The sequence below is a fragment of the Podarcis raffonei genome, chromosome 14, assembly GCF_027172205.1.
Source record: "Podarcis raffonei isolate rPodRaf1 chromosome 14, rPodRaf1.pri, whole genome shotgun sequence".
Lineage (NCBI taxonomy): Eukaryota > Metazoa > Chordata > Lepidosauria > Squamata > Lacertidae > Podarcis > Podarcis raffonei.
The window spans coordinates 5,193,729-5,209,531 of NC_070615.1; the positions used below are offsets into that span (position 1 = coordinate 5,193,729).

General features: G+C 40.5%; 1 protein-coding gene across 11 annotated transcripts in view; it reads right to left on the reverse strand.

Annotated features, from left to right (window-relative positions):
• HERC1 (HECT and RLD domain containing E3 ubiquitin protein ligase family member 1) overlaps positions 1-15,803 on the reverse strand; it is a 111,804-nt gene that overhangs the window by 88,209 nt on the left and 7,792 nt on the right. For all 11 annotated transcript variants that reach the window (XM_053365929.1, XM_053365925.1, XM_053365928.1 and 8 more), the window contains 2 exons: positions 3,018-3,973; positions 772-867 (listed from right to left, as the gene is read on the reverse strand). In XM_053365929.1, the coding sequence (XP_053221904.1) occupies positions 772-867; positions 3,018-3,947 (1,026 nt within the window). In that variant the 5' untranslated portion in view covers positions 3,948-3,973. The remainder of the gene's footprint in view (positions 1-771; positions 868-3,017; positions 3,974-15,803) is intronic.

A 15,803-nucleotide genomic window follows, 5' to 3' on the forward strand; every position in this document is an offset into this window, starting at 1 on the left:
AGAGACAGAAGGAATGCTGTGCTCAACTATCATGTTATCAATTTATTTCAAGCACCAAGTCTAGATTCAAATGGGACTACATGTCCAATCTGTAAATTACACACAGTATTCTGAAGACTAACAGCTAGCAATCACAAGTGGGGTGAGCGCCACTGCCCTCAGTTCCTGCTTGCCGGCTTCCCAGAGGCATCTGGTTAGCCATTGTGAAAACAGGATGCAGGACACTGGGCTGTGATCTTGTGTTCTTGATCACAAAACTGAATATGATGGTCCAGGATGGGAAATTAAGATATTACAACACTTGGACTAGGTGGCACTTGGGGTTCCTTTTCCCTCTATAATTCTGTGATCTGCTGTTTAGCTTTCCACTTCATGCTTCCCTTTTGTAGAATGGGAGTCACATATTATACTCCGTTGCTTCCTCGCAGCCCTCAGCATGAGCCAAGAGCACCTTCCTGACCAAATCAAACAGCACAGGCACATCAACAGCTGTTCTCTGAGACTGCCCTCACCTCTGAAATTCCTTTTTTTTATATATTTTTATTCTGCTACTCTTTTATTAAACTCATAAATGCTTTGAGCCTTGGATAGAGGTGGGACAGAAATTCAGATGAACAGCAAAACAAAATATAGGGTAGAAATCCATGGAAGCACTGGGACAACATCAGTATGACTATTTTCATACTTCCAAAGGAGTGAGAAATACACAATCTGAAGAATGCAGATTTAAAGAAAGAAACTACTCTTTAATTAAAGGTTAGATAGACATACCTCCTCAAAGAGGCACAAAGCTGCCTCATAAAGAGAGCATAAACCTTCAGATGTTCTTGTTGGCTCCCTCCATTGACTTCGATCAGCAGATGAGCCCTGCAAAGTAAAACATCACAGAGGAAATAATGTCACTGCACACAGTTATTTTATCTTCTATGATAAGATTAGACGATTTCCCTAAATAAAACCAAAAAGAAAATGGTTTCCTTCAAAACAACTACTTTCTTGGTACTTTCTCAAGTGCTGAAATAAGCATATGCACATTCCTGCCATCATCCTTAAGGCAGGTTATAAAACCCCCACATTACAGAGAAAGGTGAAGGAAAACACACAAGGTGGTATGGGCTAAAGCTACCCAGAAGCTTCTGGCTCAGAGTCCCCTTGTCACAGGTCAGGCTCTTAACTATACACCAAATACACCAAGCTGCTCAAAAGGAGCAGTTTAGAAGCATTCCTGCTAGTAAAATAAAGGCAAAGAACAAAAACATCCCAAGATAGATGTTTAATTCATGTTTTTGAAAAATGAAAAACAAGCCAGTTACTAATAAAATCTGCTTCACAAATCTTGCATACTTTAAAACCACTGGGGGGTCGTATAAGATTACACATCCCCCTCCAATTGTTGAATACATTTATCCATGCACTGAGCTGAAACTCACAAAGAAAAGTGAGCCATTTGACAAACATTTCAAAACAAAGGGGCAGGTCAGGGTTGAAAATGTGCACATATGAGGAAGGGGGGAAAGGATTGCAACCACTTGCTCAAGCCACTGGATGCTTCTGTTTAAGTCTGCCTAATATCTTCATATTGGGAGTGAAAATTGGGCCTACATATGGAAGTGCCCTTTGAGTGTGATCTCATTCCCTATTCCCAACCAGTATCTCACAGAAAATATAAAGCCACAATTGAGTCCCCGTCTCCCCAAGCAATGAAACTACACAGTATGTGGGTAACCATTATTATTTCATAGTTTAAGAATAAGCCTTTAATTTCCAGCCCTACTACCAACATTTTTAAGCTAGTTACAATTTTGTTGGATCTTTAAAATAGTACCGTGAAGGGAATCACAGGTTTGAATTAACAAGTGTAATTTTCAGAGCAGAATGGAGCAGACAATTAAGCTTTAATTTGCTTCCTCTTAAGCAGAAGTGGTGGGAAGAAGTATCACAGAAAAAAATCTCAAGGAAGTATTTTTTAAAAACAAAAATCTTAAAATCATTTATTATTGAATTACTGGATTGTCCCAGCTAGCTTTATTTGCAATGAATAATTACAACTACTTAGCAGTGTTACAGGGACACGGGTGGCACTGTGGGTTAAGCCACAGAGCCTAGGACTTGCCGATCAGAAGGTCGGCGGTTCGAATCCCTGCAACAGGGTGAGCTCCCGTTGCTCGGTCCCTGCTCCTGCAAACCTAGCAGTTCGAAAGCATGTCAAAGTGCAAGTAGATAAATGGGTACCGCTCCAGCGGGAAGGTAAACGGTGTTTCCGTGCACTGCTCTGGTTCGCCAGAAGCGGCTTAGTCATGCTGGCCACATGACCCGGAAGCTGTACGCTGGCTCCCTCGGCCAATAAAGCGAGATGAGCGCCACAACCCCAGAGTCAGCCACAACTGGACCTAATGGTCAGGGGTCCCTTTACTTTACCTTAGCAGTGTTACAAGTTGCTCTTGACATTGTCTATCATTTCTGTTTAATCAAAATGACTGAAGTTAAAGCGTATACAATTATTCAAGTATGGTAAAGTTAAAGACAAATCAATCCCAGTTCAGATATTCCTGATACTGTCATGCCACTCTGGCCTCATGCAGACTTCCTTTTGCGCTGTGCTTTCCTGACACAGGTTCGTGCTTTAAAGTGCCATGTCAGAGCACTTTTTTTTCATACTGGCACTTTACCTGGGGAAAATCATGTTACCACTGAATCAGAATAAATGGCAATGTATGGAAAACCTGACTGCAATTTGCTCCAATTTAGCACTAAAACGTGGGTTTTCCCAGGGAAAACACTGGAACCGGGGGGGGGGGGACGGACACGTTCACACACAGAGCTTTAATGCATGGACCTGGGCTTAGAAACATGTCATAAAATGCAGTCTGGATGAGCCCTAAATATCACTCATGGCAATCCAGGCACACAGGGACTCCAAAACTTCTTTAAATCTCAATGATGCAGTGAATCTGTTAATGGAAGTAAGAGCCAAGAATTAAGAAAATCAATTTGAAGTATACATTCTGCATACATACCAATGACCGCCTCATTTGCATCAATATGTTCATGAAACAATCAAAACTGATCATCCCCTCCTGTGTATGCAGCATTTTGTTCTTCTCCATTGTGTTGACCACGGCTGATGCACTTAGTGCCATTTCAATCCATTCCAGGAGATATCGAAGTGACCCACGCTGAGCAGCCAAGCCAAGCAGCAACTCAGAAGCTAACCTCCGTCCAAGAGTATCTGCTCCAGAGTTGGGAATCGTTACTCCTTTAAGAAATGTTGTTACCTGAGACAGGCAGTCCAGACCCATTGGTGGGATTTTACTTTCATTAGCTAGAGATAAAGGTGGCAAAGAGCTCACAACCTCTATCGCAGTGTGGATAACATCATTGCAAAGGCTAATACCAGGTCCTGAAGCAGGCATCATCCAGCTTTGCCGTAACAGTGCAAATAACAGGCTCAGTCCAGTCCGGACCCCCATTTCTATTAGCGCGTCTGTACTTGACCTTGGCCGCTCACTAACGGAATGGATGTCTGTTGACCCAGAACTGCTTTCTGGAGAATGCTGCTGCTGTTTCACCTTGCCTTTATCATGATATTTATTAGAAAGTGCATAAAAGATGCGTTGTAACACAAGCAAACGTTTGCGAAGTGCTCCAGCAAATGGAGAGTCTGAGCACACCATCTTAGCCAGAGCCAGCTGGCTGCTAAGAAGGGCATCCAAATAGTGGTCCTGTTCATCGCTTGATAAGGACTCCCGTTCAAAATCTGGTAGCTGAGGTCCTTTGAGACAGAGAACCTGTTGAGGCAATGGTACTACTTCTTTATTACTGACTAATTTAGCATATAAGATGGAGACTCCTTCCCTTGTAGCAATAGATTCACTATCTTCTGTGATCCAAGAGCTATTTAGATGTTCAAGCCATTTCAGCTTCACTGGTGGAACCATGGCTGCCATGTTGGTTTATTCACCTGCCATTAGTCCTACAAACAGAAGAGAAGATATTTATTAAACAAACAATTGCCTAGTACAAAAATCCAGTTTTTAAAGATCAACACTAGACACAGGTCCATTAAATTATCTGCTTAATGCTTATTTAAAGTTGAAGAGAAAAGGGTCTATGTTACATGCCACTGTTCTCCCTGAATTAAGGATTGTTGATATTTGAAGCTGAGCATAAGCTCATCCATGATTTTAGGGAAATCTTCTGTGATAGTATGTCAAGCATTACCCAAAGCTTCTTCCATAAACATGCACAATTTTGTTCCTCAAAAACCTACCAGTAATGCCCTCAAAAGAATGAGTCAAGATACACATTCACAAGAGGTTTTTAAGGACTATAATTGTTAAGTATAGCAAGCAATGTTCTAGGAATTGGTAGCAATAAAGAGCACCTTCTAGTTGTAAACTCTAATAACCTCCAGCTACAAGGATAACCACATGGATAACCACATAGCGCTCTTTCCAAAAAAAGATTAAACAAGGCTTACAATCACGAAGGCATACCACTGCAGCAAAAAGACAGAAGAACAGGCTTGCTGGATGAAACCACATACTGGTGTCCTGCTTCTAGTGATGGCTGGACAGATGCCTCCAGGAAGCTAACAAGAAGGGTGTGGAGGCAACAACCCTTCTCAACAGGCTGCCTCCAGGTTCTGGTAGTTCAGAGGAACAATGCTTCTGAAGGCAGCAATTTCCTTGGTACTATGACCAGTAGCCACACCCAGATCTATTCTCTATTCATTTCCCTACTCCTTTAAGTTTACCATTAATCAGAACCAACAGGAAAACCTGAATTCATGAAATGAAAACTGATAGTCAAGCAACTTTTGATTATCACTTTCCTACAACTGGCACTCCCATGGCTGTCAAGCAAAGAAGCAATGACCAAGAGTGGACTAACAGGTACCAAGTCTCCCACTTTCTCTCCCTTGGTGTCCCTGATGCCTAGAACTCCCACCAGAGTTCTATTTGATGCAACTTCTTCCAAATCCCTCCTCAAAAGCACCCTTCTTTTGTGGCTTCTCTGGCTCTTAATCCTCAAAACTCTCCACCAAGTACACGCAACTGAATTTGCCTCTCTCAGTCCCACTGCATATGCCCCCTTTCCTCTCAGTTGTCTTCTCCACTGTCAAATCCAGATTCTAAGAGACTAAAGGGATCTGCTACCTGTTCTTTTGCTTTTGATACCCTACTAACCCTATGTGCCATATACATCAATGGTGCTATAAAAATAATTATAGCAACAACCACTATTACTTTAGCTCTATTTTGATTTCCTTCAGCTAACCATAAAATTATAGCAGTAGTTAATGCAATATACACCGAAGGGAGTACTAGCTTTATTTTTATATTATTTTTGTTATGACAGCTTACCGTAACAGAATTAAACAAAAGAGTTGCTGGAGACTGAATACTTTTATTTGCCACCTGCTTGTATATGACCAGAGTTGAGCCCTTTCCACCTCTTCCTAAGGTTCTTCTATCAATTACAACAGCCTTTGCTAGCTGAGAATGATGGGAGTTGAAGACTAAAACATCTGAAGGACACCACGCTGTTGAAGGCTTATCTAGAGAATGACTTCTTTCCTTTAGCAAGCAAATGGAGAAAAGCACTTATTTTTCAAGCAATCCTGAAAATTGTTCCCTCTTGATTTTGGAGCCCCAAATCACTAAGACACTCGGCTTAACTTGTTTAGGCACAGTTCCACAGAAATCTGCTACTTGCTAACCTCCTGCTATAAAGGACCCCCTTCACCCTATGAAGGGAGTGAAGTTGTTGTTGTTGTTGTTGTTGTTGTTGAAGTTGTTGTTGTTGAAGTAGTAGTAGTTGTTGTTGTTGTTGTTGTTGTTACTATTACCCCAGGAGAAGAAACAAGTATTTTAATACTGTTTAAGGAAGCCCCACCCTACACACCAAAGTTGTTTGCTTCCTATTAGAAATAAGCCCTGGATGTGTTTATCTAGTGCCAGAGCCCTACGTCCTCCTGCAGGTTCTCTCAGTATTTAGTCAGAAGGATGTACTGTCTGGTCACAGATATCTTGCCTGCTCTCTATCTACTCCCAGCTTTTCAAAACTTGCATAACTGGCTCATTTAAATTGATGTTTACTAAAATAAAAGCCCACTAAGAGATTTATCATTCCTTTTTTGAATCTGATATTTTAACATAAAAATATGGGACTGGGTACATATTAAAACACATGAATGACAATAGGGAACCTGTTGAATGGTTGAAACTATGGCTCCTGTCATTCCTGATCACAGCTGTCAACTTTCCCTTTTCTTACGAGGAATCCGATTCAGAATAAGGGAAATTCCCTTTAAAAAAGGGAAACGTTAAATGTGGATTACAAAATTTTTGCTGACATTTTGGCCAAGAGATTGAAAAAAGTACTGATGGAAGAGATTCATAAAGACCAAGCGGGCTTTCACCTGGGAAGACATTTGTCTGACAATTTGAGGAATATAATTGACATTTTGGAAAAATGAGAAGTGAATATAAACACTAAAGCAGTTTTGATATTTGTAGATGCGGAGAAAGCTTTTGACAAAATCTCTTGGAGTTTTATGAAAAAGGACCTACAGGGGATGGGGGTAGGCCAAGGTTTTGAAAATGGTATAGGTGCAATATACTCTGAACAAAAGGCTAAACTAATTGTAAATAATGTGGTAACGGAAGAATTCAAGATAGAAAAAGGGACACGACAGGGGTGCCCAATTTCCCCATTGCTTTTTATTTCGGTCCTGGAGGTTTTGCTGAACGTGATTAGAAGGGACCGGTTGGTTAAAGGTATACAGGTCGGAGCCAAACAATACAAACTAAGAGCATTTGCAGATGACTTAGTATTGACGTTACAGGAGCCAGAATCTAGTACTAAAAGGGTTTTAGAACTAATTCAAGAATTTGGTCAAGTGGCAGGATTTAAACTGAACAAGTTAAAAACTAAGGTTTTAGAGAAAAATTTAACATCGATTGAAAGAGAGAGGTTTCAGAATGAGACAGGTTTGACTGTGGTTAAGAAAGTGAAATACCTGGGGATTAACATGACAGCTAAAAATGGGAATTTATTTAAAGATAATTATGAAAAATGTTGGACGGAAGTGAAAAAAGATTTAGAAATTTGGTCAAATTTGAAGCTTTCCTTGTTGGGTCGAATTGCAGTTATAAAGATGAATGTATTGCCTAGAATGTTGTTTTTGTTTCAAACATTGCAAATTGTGGACAAGATGGACTGTTTCAAGAAGTGGCAGAAAGACATTTCTAAATTTGTCTGGCAGGGCAAGAAGCCCAGAATAAAATTTAAGATATTAACTGATGCAAAGGAAAGGGGTGGATTTGCCCTGCCAGACTTTAAACTTTATTATGAATCAGCAGCATTCTGCTGGTTGAAAGACTGGCTGCTTCTTGAGAACACAGACATTTTGGATTTAGAAGGTTTTAACAACGTTTTTGGGTGGCATGCATATTTGTGGTATGACAAGGTTAAAGCACATAAAGCATTTAAAAACCATATTGTCAGGAAAGCATTGTTTAATGTTTGGATAAGATATAAAGATCTATTGGAAAATAAAACCCCAAGGTGGTTGTCCCCAATGGAAGCGAAAGCTCAGAAAAAGCTCAATATGGAGGCCAAATGGCCGAAATATTGGGAAATTTTGGAACAAGAAGGAGATAGACTGAAACTGCAGAGTTTTGAGAAACTAAAAAACAAAGTGCGAGATTGGCTTCATTATTATCAGATAATGGAGGCATATAATTTGGATTAAAAAATTGGCTTCCAGGTGGAAAAATCAAAATTAGAAACAGAACTGTTAGAATCCAAAACTAAGATTTTGTCAAAGATGTATAACTTGCTGTTGAAATGGAACACTCAGGATGAAACGGTGAAATCTGCTATGATTAAATGGGCACAAGACGTTGGACATGACATTATGTTTGCTGACTGGGAACAGTTATGGACCACAGGTATGAAGTTTACGGCATGTAATGCCTTAAGAGAGAATATTATGAAAATGATTTACAGGTGGTACATGACCCCAGTCAAGCTTGCAAAAATTTACCATTTGCCCAATAATAAATGCTGGAAATGTAAAGAAAATGAAGGTACATTATTTCATCTTTGGTGGACGTGCCCTAGGATTAAGGCTTTCTGGGAAATGATTTATAATGAAATGAAAAAGGTATTTAAATATACCTTCTTGAAGAAACCAGAGGCCTTTCTACTGGGCATGGTCGGCCAATTGGTGTCAAAGAAGGATAGAACGTTCTTTATGTATGCTACAACAGCAGCAAGAATACTCATCGCAAAATACTGGAAGACACAGGATCTACCCACTCTGGAAGAATGGCAGATGAAGGTGATGGACTATATGGGATTGGCAGAAATGACTGGCAGAATCCGAGACCAGGGAGAAGGGTCGGCGGAAGAAGATTGGAAGAAATTTAAAGACTATTTACAGAAATATTGCAAAATTAATGAATGTTAGAATGATGTCGGATAGAAACTAAGTGGTCTCCAGCTGTAATGCCTTAAGAGAATATGGAAAAAAAGCTTTAGAAATAGGTTTAAATTTATTGATAAGGATTTGCTGAACTAACAACTTGAATTGGAATACAAAAAAGGGAGGTATGAGGAGGACTGGGAAATAAGTAAATGAAAAATAAGTAATGATATTTTATGTGTTTTTAACCATTTTTATTTTTTTGTACTTTTGTTATTTTTTCTTTTTTCTTTTTGATTTTTATTGTATTATTATTATTGGAAACTTTAATAAATATTCTATAAAAAAAAAGAAATTTAAAGATTACTTACAGAAATATTGTAAAATTAATGAATGTTAGAATGATGTTGGATAGAAATTAAGTGGTTTCCAGCTTAAGGGAACATGAGAAACAGGTTTAGAAACAGGTTAAAACTTAATGGTAAGGATTTGCTGAACTAACAATTTGAATCGGAATACAAAAAAGGGAGGTATGAGGAGGTCCGGGAAACATGTTAAAGGAAAATGAGAAATGGAAAATCTGCATGTTTTATTTTTTTTCTTTTTTCTTTTCTTTTTTCTTATTTTTTTCTGTATTTTTGTTATTATTTTTTACTCTGTCTTTTCCTTTTTATTGTTATTGTATTAAAAACCTTAATAAATATTCTTTAAAAAAATAAAAATAAAAAAGGGAAACGTTGACAGCAATGTTCCTGATCCTTGTCCATGCTGGACTCCAACTCATACCAGCCCCAGCCAACAGCATCTGGAGGGCCACAGATGCCCCAACCTTGACACAGATATATACACAAAATGCCCTAAACATGGCTAGCCTTTGAAATATCTGTCTGTCTGTCTGTCTGTCTGTCTGTCTATGGTTTATAAACCATAGTCACCAAATGGCAGAATAGCAATGTGCTAACTTTTTCCAAATCTCACCAATACTAATCAACAAAAGATGGAGGATGGGGTGCAATAATTACATATTCATCATAAGCTCTATTTAAAAACAGGAAGAAAGAAGAAGAAGTAAATATTGTTGTGAATAGCACTCCATTTTCCATCTTCCTACCACAACCAGGAGACACTGGTTAAAAATAAAAAATACAAACTGACAGAGCAATGTCTATTACCAAATCAAATGTCTATTGATGTAAGTTAGCAAGCTTTCAAACAAAACAGAAAACTGCATAACACAGAAATATTTTTCCAGGTCAGTCCAGAGCCTCCTATGCCAACATGTGACAATAAGGGTGGCTTAAATCCTTGTTTTTAATGGGAGGCAGATGGTCATTTTCAAAGTTATATACATGTGCTAAAAGAACAGGTTCCCCAGAAGACTATGAATGGCTACTAATCACTATGGAAATATGCCAAGATGGACCTTTGGTCTTATCCAGCTACAAGGCTCCTTGAAATAACCCTTGAAGACCCTGCGGGTGGGTGTAAGGGATTCCTGGTCCTGAACGGGGTAACCATGACCCTGAAGGACCAGGTGCGCAGCCTGGGAGTCTTTTGGACTTGCAGCTGTCAATGGAGGTGCAGGTCAATTCTGTGTCCAGGGCAGCTGTCTACCGGCTCCATCTGGTACACAGGCTGAGACCCTACCTGCCTGCGGACTGTCTCGCCAAAGTGGTGCATGCTCTGGTTATCTCCTGCTTGGACTATTGCAATCCACTATACGTGGGGCTACATTTGAAGGTGACTCGGAAACTACAACTAATCCAGAATGCAGCAGCTAGTCTGGTAACTGGGAGCGGTCGCTGGGGCCATATAACACCGGTCCTAAAGGATATTCACTGGCTCCCAGTATGCTCCCGAGCACAATTCAAAGTGTTGGTGCTAACCTTTAAAGCCCTAAACAGCCTCGGCCCAGTATGCCTGAAGGAGCATCTCCACCCCCATTGTTCAGCCCGGCCATTGAGGTTCAGCCATTGAGGTTCCCTCACTGAGAAAAGCAAGGTTACAGGGAACTAGGCAGAAAGCCTTCTCGGTAGTGGTGCCCTCCCTGTGGAACACCCTCCCTTCAGATGTCAAGGCGATAAATAACTACATAACTTTTAGAAGACATCTGAAGGCAGTCCTGCATCGGGAAGTTTTTACTGTTTGATATTTTACTATGTTTTATATATGCTGTAAACCTCACAGTGGCTAAGGAAACCCAGCCAGATGGGCAGGGTATAAATATTATTATTATTGTTGTTGTTGTTGTTAAGCATCCCAGTATGCATTTCAACTATCAGAGTGATTTTGTAGTTAGAAAAATAAGGCATCAAAAGGTTTAACTACAATATATATGTCTGTATGCTGCTCTATGCACACACAAAATACCATAAAAGAAAAACATTACATAATACCTGGAAGCAATACCAGAGCAACTTATTTTACAGTCTCACAACATTAGCCTCCTTTTCCTGTTTTCTGTGTGTCCTGCATACCAACACTTGTCATGAGAAGCTTACTGCAGGATGAACAACAGTCACATACATTGCTATAGCAACACTGCGGTAAGAAATCTGCAATTCAGTCCTCAAACAGTTCAACCTGGACAAGCCTCATTACCTCATTTCTGTTTTGTGTAATGGAGAGTGGGGGTGACAGTGTATGGGAGACAAAATCAAAGAAGTCTAATATTTCAGAAAACTGAAGGAAGATATTAGACCTGAAGGACTACATGATACTAAGGCTGTCCTTTTTCTTTTATCTGTTTTTGCATTGTAAAAGATGGCAAATATTTCAGAGAACCATCTAGCCAGAGAATGCCATCTAGCAAATAAATATTTGAAATAACTTCAGCAAACCAGAAAACTACAATCAATATTTGAGCAGTACCATAATAGAGATTTCCTGCTGAAAAACAGAAGTCATAAAAAGGCAGACACACAAAAATTGGAAAAGAATGATATAAACACAATCATCTCTAAATGCTGAAAAGCAGCCAAGCTGAACCACACCCAGCTGCCTAGAACTCTATCCATAATGGCCAGGGAGATGTCACACAGTAGATAAAATAGGAAGAATTATGACCACACTGTCCCTCTGAGTCTTTCCCACCTTCCCTAATCTAGATGTTTTCAACTGCAATTCTCAGGAGTCCCAGTCAGTTCTGACCAGTACTACGGGGCGGGTGATGGGCTCTGTAGTTCAAAACATGCGCAGGACATCCTTGCCAACTGGCACAGGAAGTTCCAAGGCCTGTGAACTCTTTGTTACAACTTATCTAACCAACTCATGGCCAGAACTAGATGAGAAAAATCACTGTAGTCATATCTTGGAAGTTGAACGGAATCTGTCCGGAAGTCTGTTTGACAACCAAATTGCGGCTTCTGATTGGCTGCAGAATGCTCCTGCAGCCAATCAGAAGCTGTGGAAGCCCCGTCGGACGTTCAGGTTCGCAAACCATAGCAATCACTTCTGGATTTGTGGTGTTCAGGAGCCAAAACATCCAAGTTAGAAGGGTTAGAAACTGACAAGCAGGGTTAGAAACTGAGATATAAAAGATAGGAGCCAAATGGCACCTTCAACCTCAAATGGCACCTTCAAATGGTCACCACAACAATTTTTTAAAAAACAGGATTACAAAGCAAATGAAGACAATACGGGGTATCTAGCTGAAGATGGAATAAATGCTGTGCACAAAAGACAATTTCTTTTAAAACACAGAATTTATTTTTTTCTTTTTGCAATCTGTGGTACAGTGGTATCTCGGGTTACATACGCTTCAGGTTACATACGCTTCAGGTTACAGACTCCGCTAACCCAGAAATTGTGCTTCAGGTTAAGAACTTCGCTTCAGGATGAGAACAGAAATCGTGCTCCGTGGTATGGTGGCAGCAGCAGGAGGCCCCATTAGCTAAAGTGGTGCTTCAAGTTAAGAACAGTTTCAGGTTAAGAACGGACCTCCAGAACGAATTAAGTACTTAACCCAAGGTACCACTGTATTTTGAAGGTTGTAACCAGCCACAGCAAAACAAGTTATACAAAGAGGATAGTAGGACTTAAATTTAGGCATGTATAGGATAGTAACACCCAGTAAACTTCATGGCTGAGTCAAGATTTGAACCCTGGTTGCCCAGATCCTAGTCGTACAGACACACACTAACCACTACACCACACTGGCAATCCAGCCATATGGGTGGGGTATAAATAATAAAATTATTATTATTAATCTATTTATTTATTTATTACTGTAATTTCACCGCATAATAGTCGCACCCCTCTTTCTGGCCCTAAAATTCATCCCAAAGAATAATCAGTGCCGGAGCAACAAACAAGACAAGTGGGGGCCTCCCGCAGGTTGAATTTAGTTGAATTTACCATATTAAAAGGTTCAACTGCACACCAGCAGGTGTGGTTAAAGGGTATTTTTTTAAAAAAAAATAGGGTAGTTGAGAGGAATCATGGGAGTTGCAGCCTCTGGGAATCATGGGATTTGTAGGTAAACGACAGGAGCAACCCCCCATGTAAAGGCTGCCTTACGCTTGAGCCAATGTACTTTGTTGTTTTGACAGGAGAGTTGTGTGTCTGCCCCTCCCCGTCTGCCAAGGGAGCCTTTGCTGTCTTTGAACCTCCAGCATCTTGTCAGGAAAGTGCCTCTCAGGTCCACTAGGCTGTGCTGCAGCGTAAGGGGGGGTTTTTTGCAGGGCGGCGTGCAGGACATGACTTTTTTTAAAAAAACTTATTTCTTCCTTTTTATTTTCACTAGTTGCTGATGCTGCAACCCAGCATCACCCCCCACCCAATGTTATCACTCCTGGCTGTGAGAAAGGGTTTGTTTCTTTCTCTCCCTAGCAAGAAAGCGTATCCTTTGATAATTCAGCGCATAATTGTCACACACCCCATTTTTTGAAAGAAAAATCAGCATTGAAATGTGACAATTATGTGGTGAAATATGGTGGTGGTGGTGGTGGTGTTATCTCTCACTGGGGAGAACCTTTTTCTTTCCATATGCAAAGTCATAGCTTCTGTGAGTAGTGGAGCTGCCAGTGAGGGACATAGTCTCATTCTGTCCATTCATGCCCACACAGAATCATAGACTACTTGTAGAGTTGGAAAGGCATAATGCGATTATTTTCCAAGTTATATATCAATTTTACTTCTGTGAAGGAAAGGATTTCCCTGTAAATGGTACAGGAGATCTCAAGCAAATCTTTAAAAAAGCAGGATGCTCAGCCGAACTCACGGAAACACACTTCCGGCACCTCTCAGGTAGGTGCCATTGCCATTCTAAGAAAACGAGGGAGGTGTTCTTGGGGAGTTCCGGCACCTATTTTTCTAGAAAAATAGCACTGGTGATGCTCCACCATTTCTTTTAAAAAATCCAGCATTATGATATCCTTTAAGAGACGTAGCGACCAGAATTGGACAGTATTCCATGTGAAGCTGCACAATAGGCTTGTTATGGTATTTCCAGTTCTGTTTTCAATCCTTTTCCTAAAGGTCACAAAACTATAATTCACCCATTTTACCACTACCACAAGCTGGATCAACATCTTAATTGAGGTATACTCTATGAGTCTAAGATCTCATTCTTGGTCAGTCACTGGCAGCTCATACCTCAATAGCATAAACGTAATGTCAGGATATTTTGCCCCAGCATGCATCACTTTACATTTGTTAACACTGAATCAGAGTTATCATTTTAATACTCATTCACTCAGTTTGGAGAGATCCTTTTGGTTTTGGAGCACCTCGCTGTTGGGATACTGCCAGGGAGAGAGAGTCCATCTGAGCCCCCAAGCCGGCTGCCGGACGATCCATCGATCTCCCGTAGACACGCAGTATCAGCAATTAGCGACACGAAGCCTCAGAAATAGCTTGCCACATTCTTGGGCTGGTGCACACTCTATCAGCAGAATTCACACAGCGAAAGATGCACAGCAGGAGAGCATATTTACAAGTTTATTCAGCGTTGGTCAGAACAAAGAAAAAACATGACTGCCTGCTTCGGTATGCTCAGGCAACAACAGAAACGAAAGCAAAAACACAACAGAAACATCCTGTGCAACAGGAAATACGCAGACTCTGTGACTCACAGCCTGCTCCCTTTTAAGGTGGAACGGAAATATCCTAACAGCCTCTTTTAGTTAAAAACTACCCCGAACAACTTGGTGTCATCAGCAGATTTTGCTAACTCATCTCCAGAAAAGGCTAGGAAGATGTTCTGTCTCATGCTGCAGACTTGGGTTCACAAAGCAGAAAACCCACATCCATTAAATCTCACTGTCACAAATGGGCAAGACTGGAACAAAGAACTAGACCTGAAAGTGTTTCTTATCTATTTCAAGAGATAAGAATGTTTATTTGACTTACACACCTCAAGAATGTTTATTCGACTTACACACCAAATACACCATCAGATACACAAAATCAAATTTCAAAATGGGATACACAGGAAGGGAAACCTCCCTCCCCATCCTCCTTTTTGTTATAATTTCCAGTGTGGTCTCCCCACCCCCATGTTCAACCTGCATTCCTATTAAAAAAAAAAAAAGATGAATCCAACCTTTATTCTTCCAAGCAAGCCAGCAAAAATATTATTATGAGACTAAATGTAAGGCAAAGCAAGAAAAGAGGCACTGCTTTACTGCTAGAGCCATTTCACTTTTGAGAAGCAAGGTCACCGTTAGCAGACCCTTAAATAATCGGCCAGCATAGGAATCAGCATCAGAAGCCCCACAAGTAAAACCACAACATGTCTCACAAAAAGACTGAAGGGAAGGGATGAAAATTAGCCAGATCTCCCTTCCTGCTCCCCAACCTCCGCAATAGAGAAACAATCCATTTGTTTGCAAACCACAATGTGTTTCTATCTGCAAAGTTTGAGATTTAAGAGGAGGGGTGAAAATCAGCCAGATCTCCCTTTCTGCTCTCCACTGCCACTGCAATCCATTTAACTCTGAGAAAGAGCTTCTTTTCAGTTTACTTACTTATGCAAATCATACAGCAATAAAAAGGTTCTGTCTTCCTCAGCACATCTCCTTCCCAGCCAGAGGTGGTCTTGGTAGCAAACCATGCAACTGGAAATCTCTGTTTGGTCACCAGGGGTTACTCCTGAGTCGCAGAAAGCAACTGGCAACTGGTTAATTTTGAACACTGATGACAAGGACCTTTCCAGCAAGCTTAGCCAGGACTAATTGCCATCAAGAGCCTCTTGCCACAGAACTGTCTCCTGCAGCAACCTAGTTATACAACTTCATTACAGTATGAAACAGCTGGTGCCTGTACCTGCTTATATTCCTCTTCCCTCCCTCTTCCTTTTTCCTTTTGTATCATGTCTCTTAGATCATAAGCCATTATTTATAAAATGCAAACCATCTTCTGTGCAAGA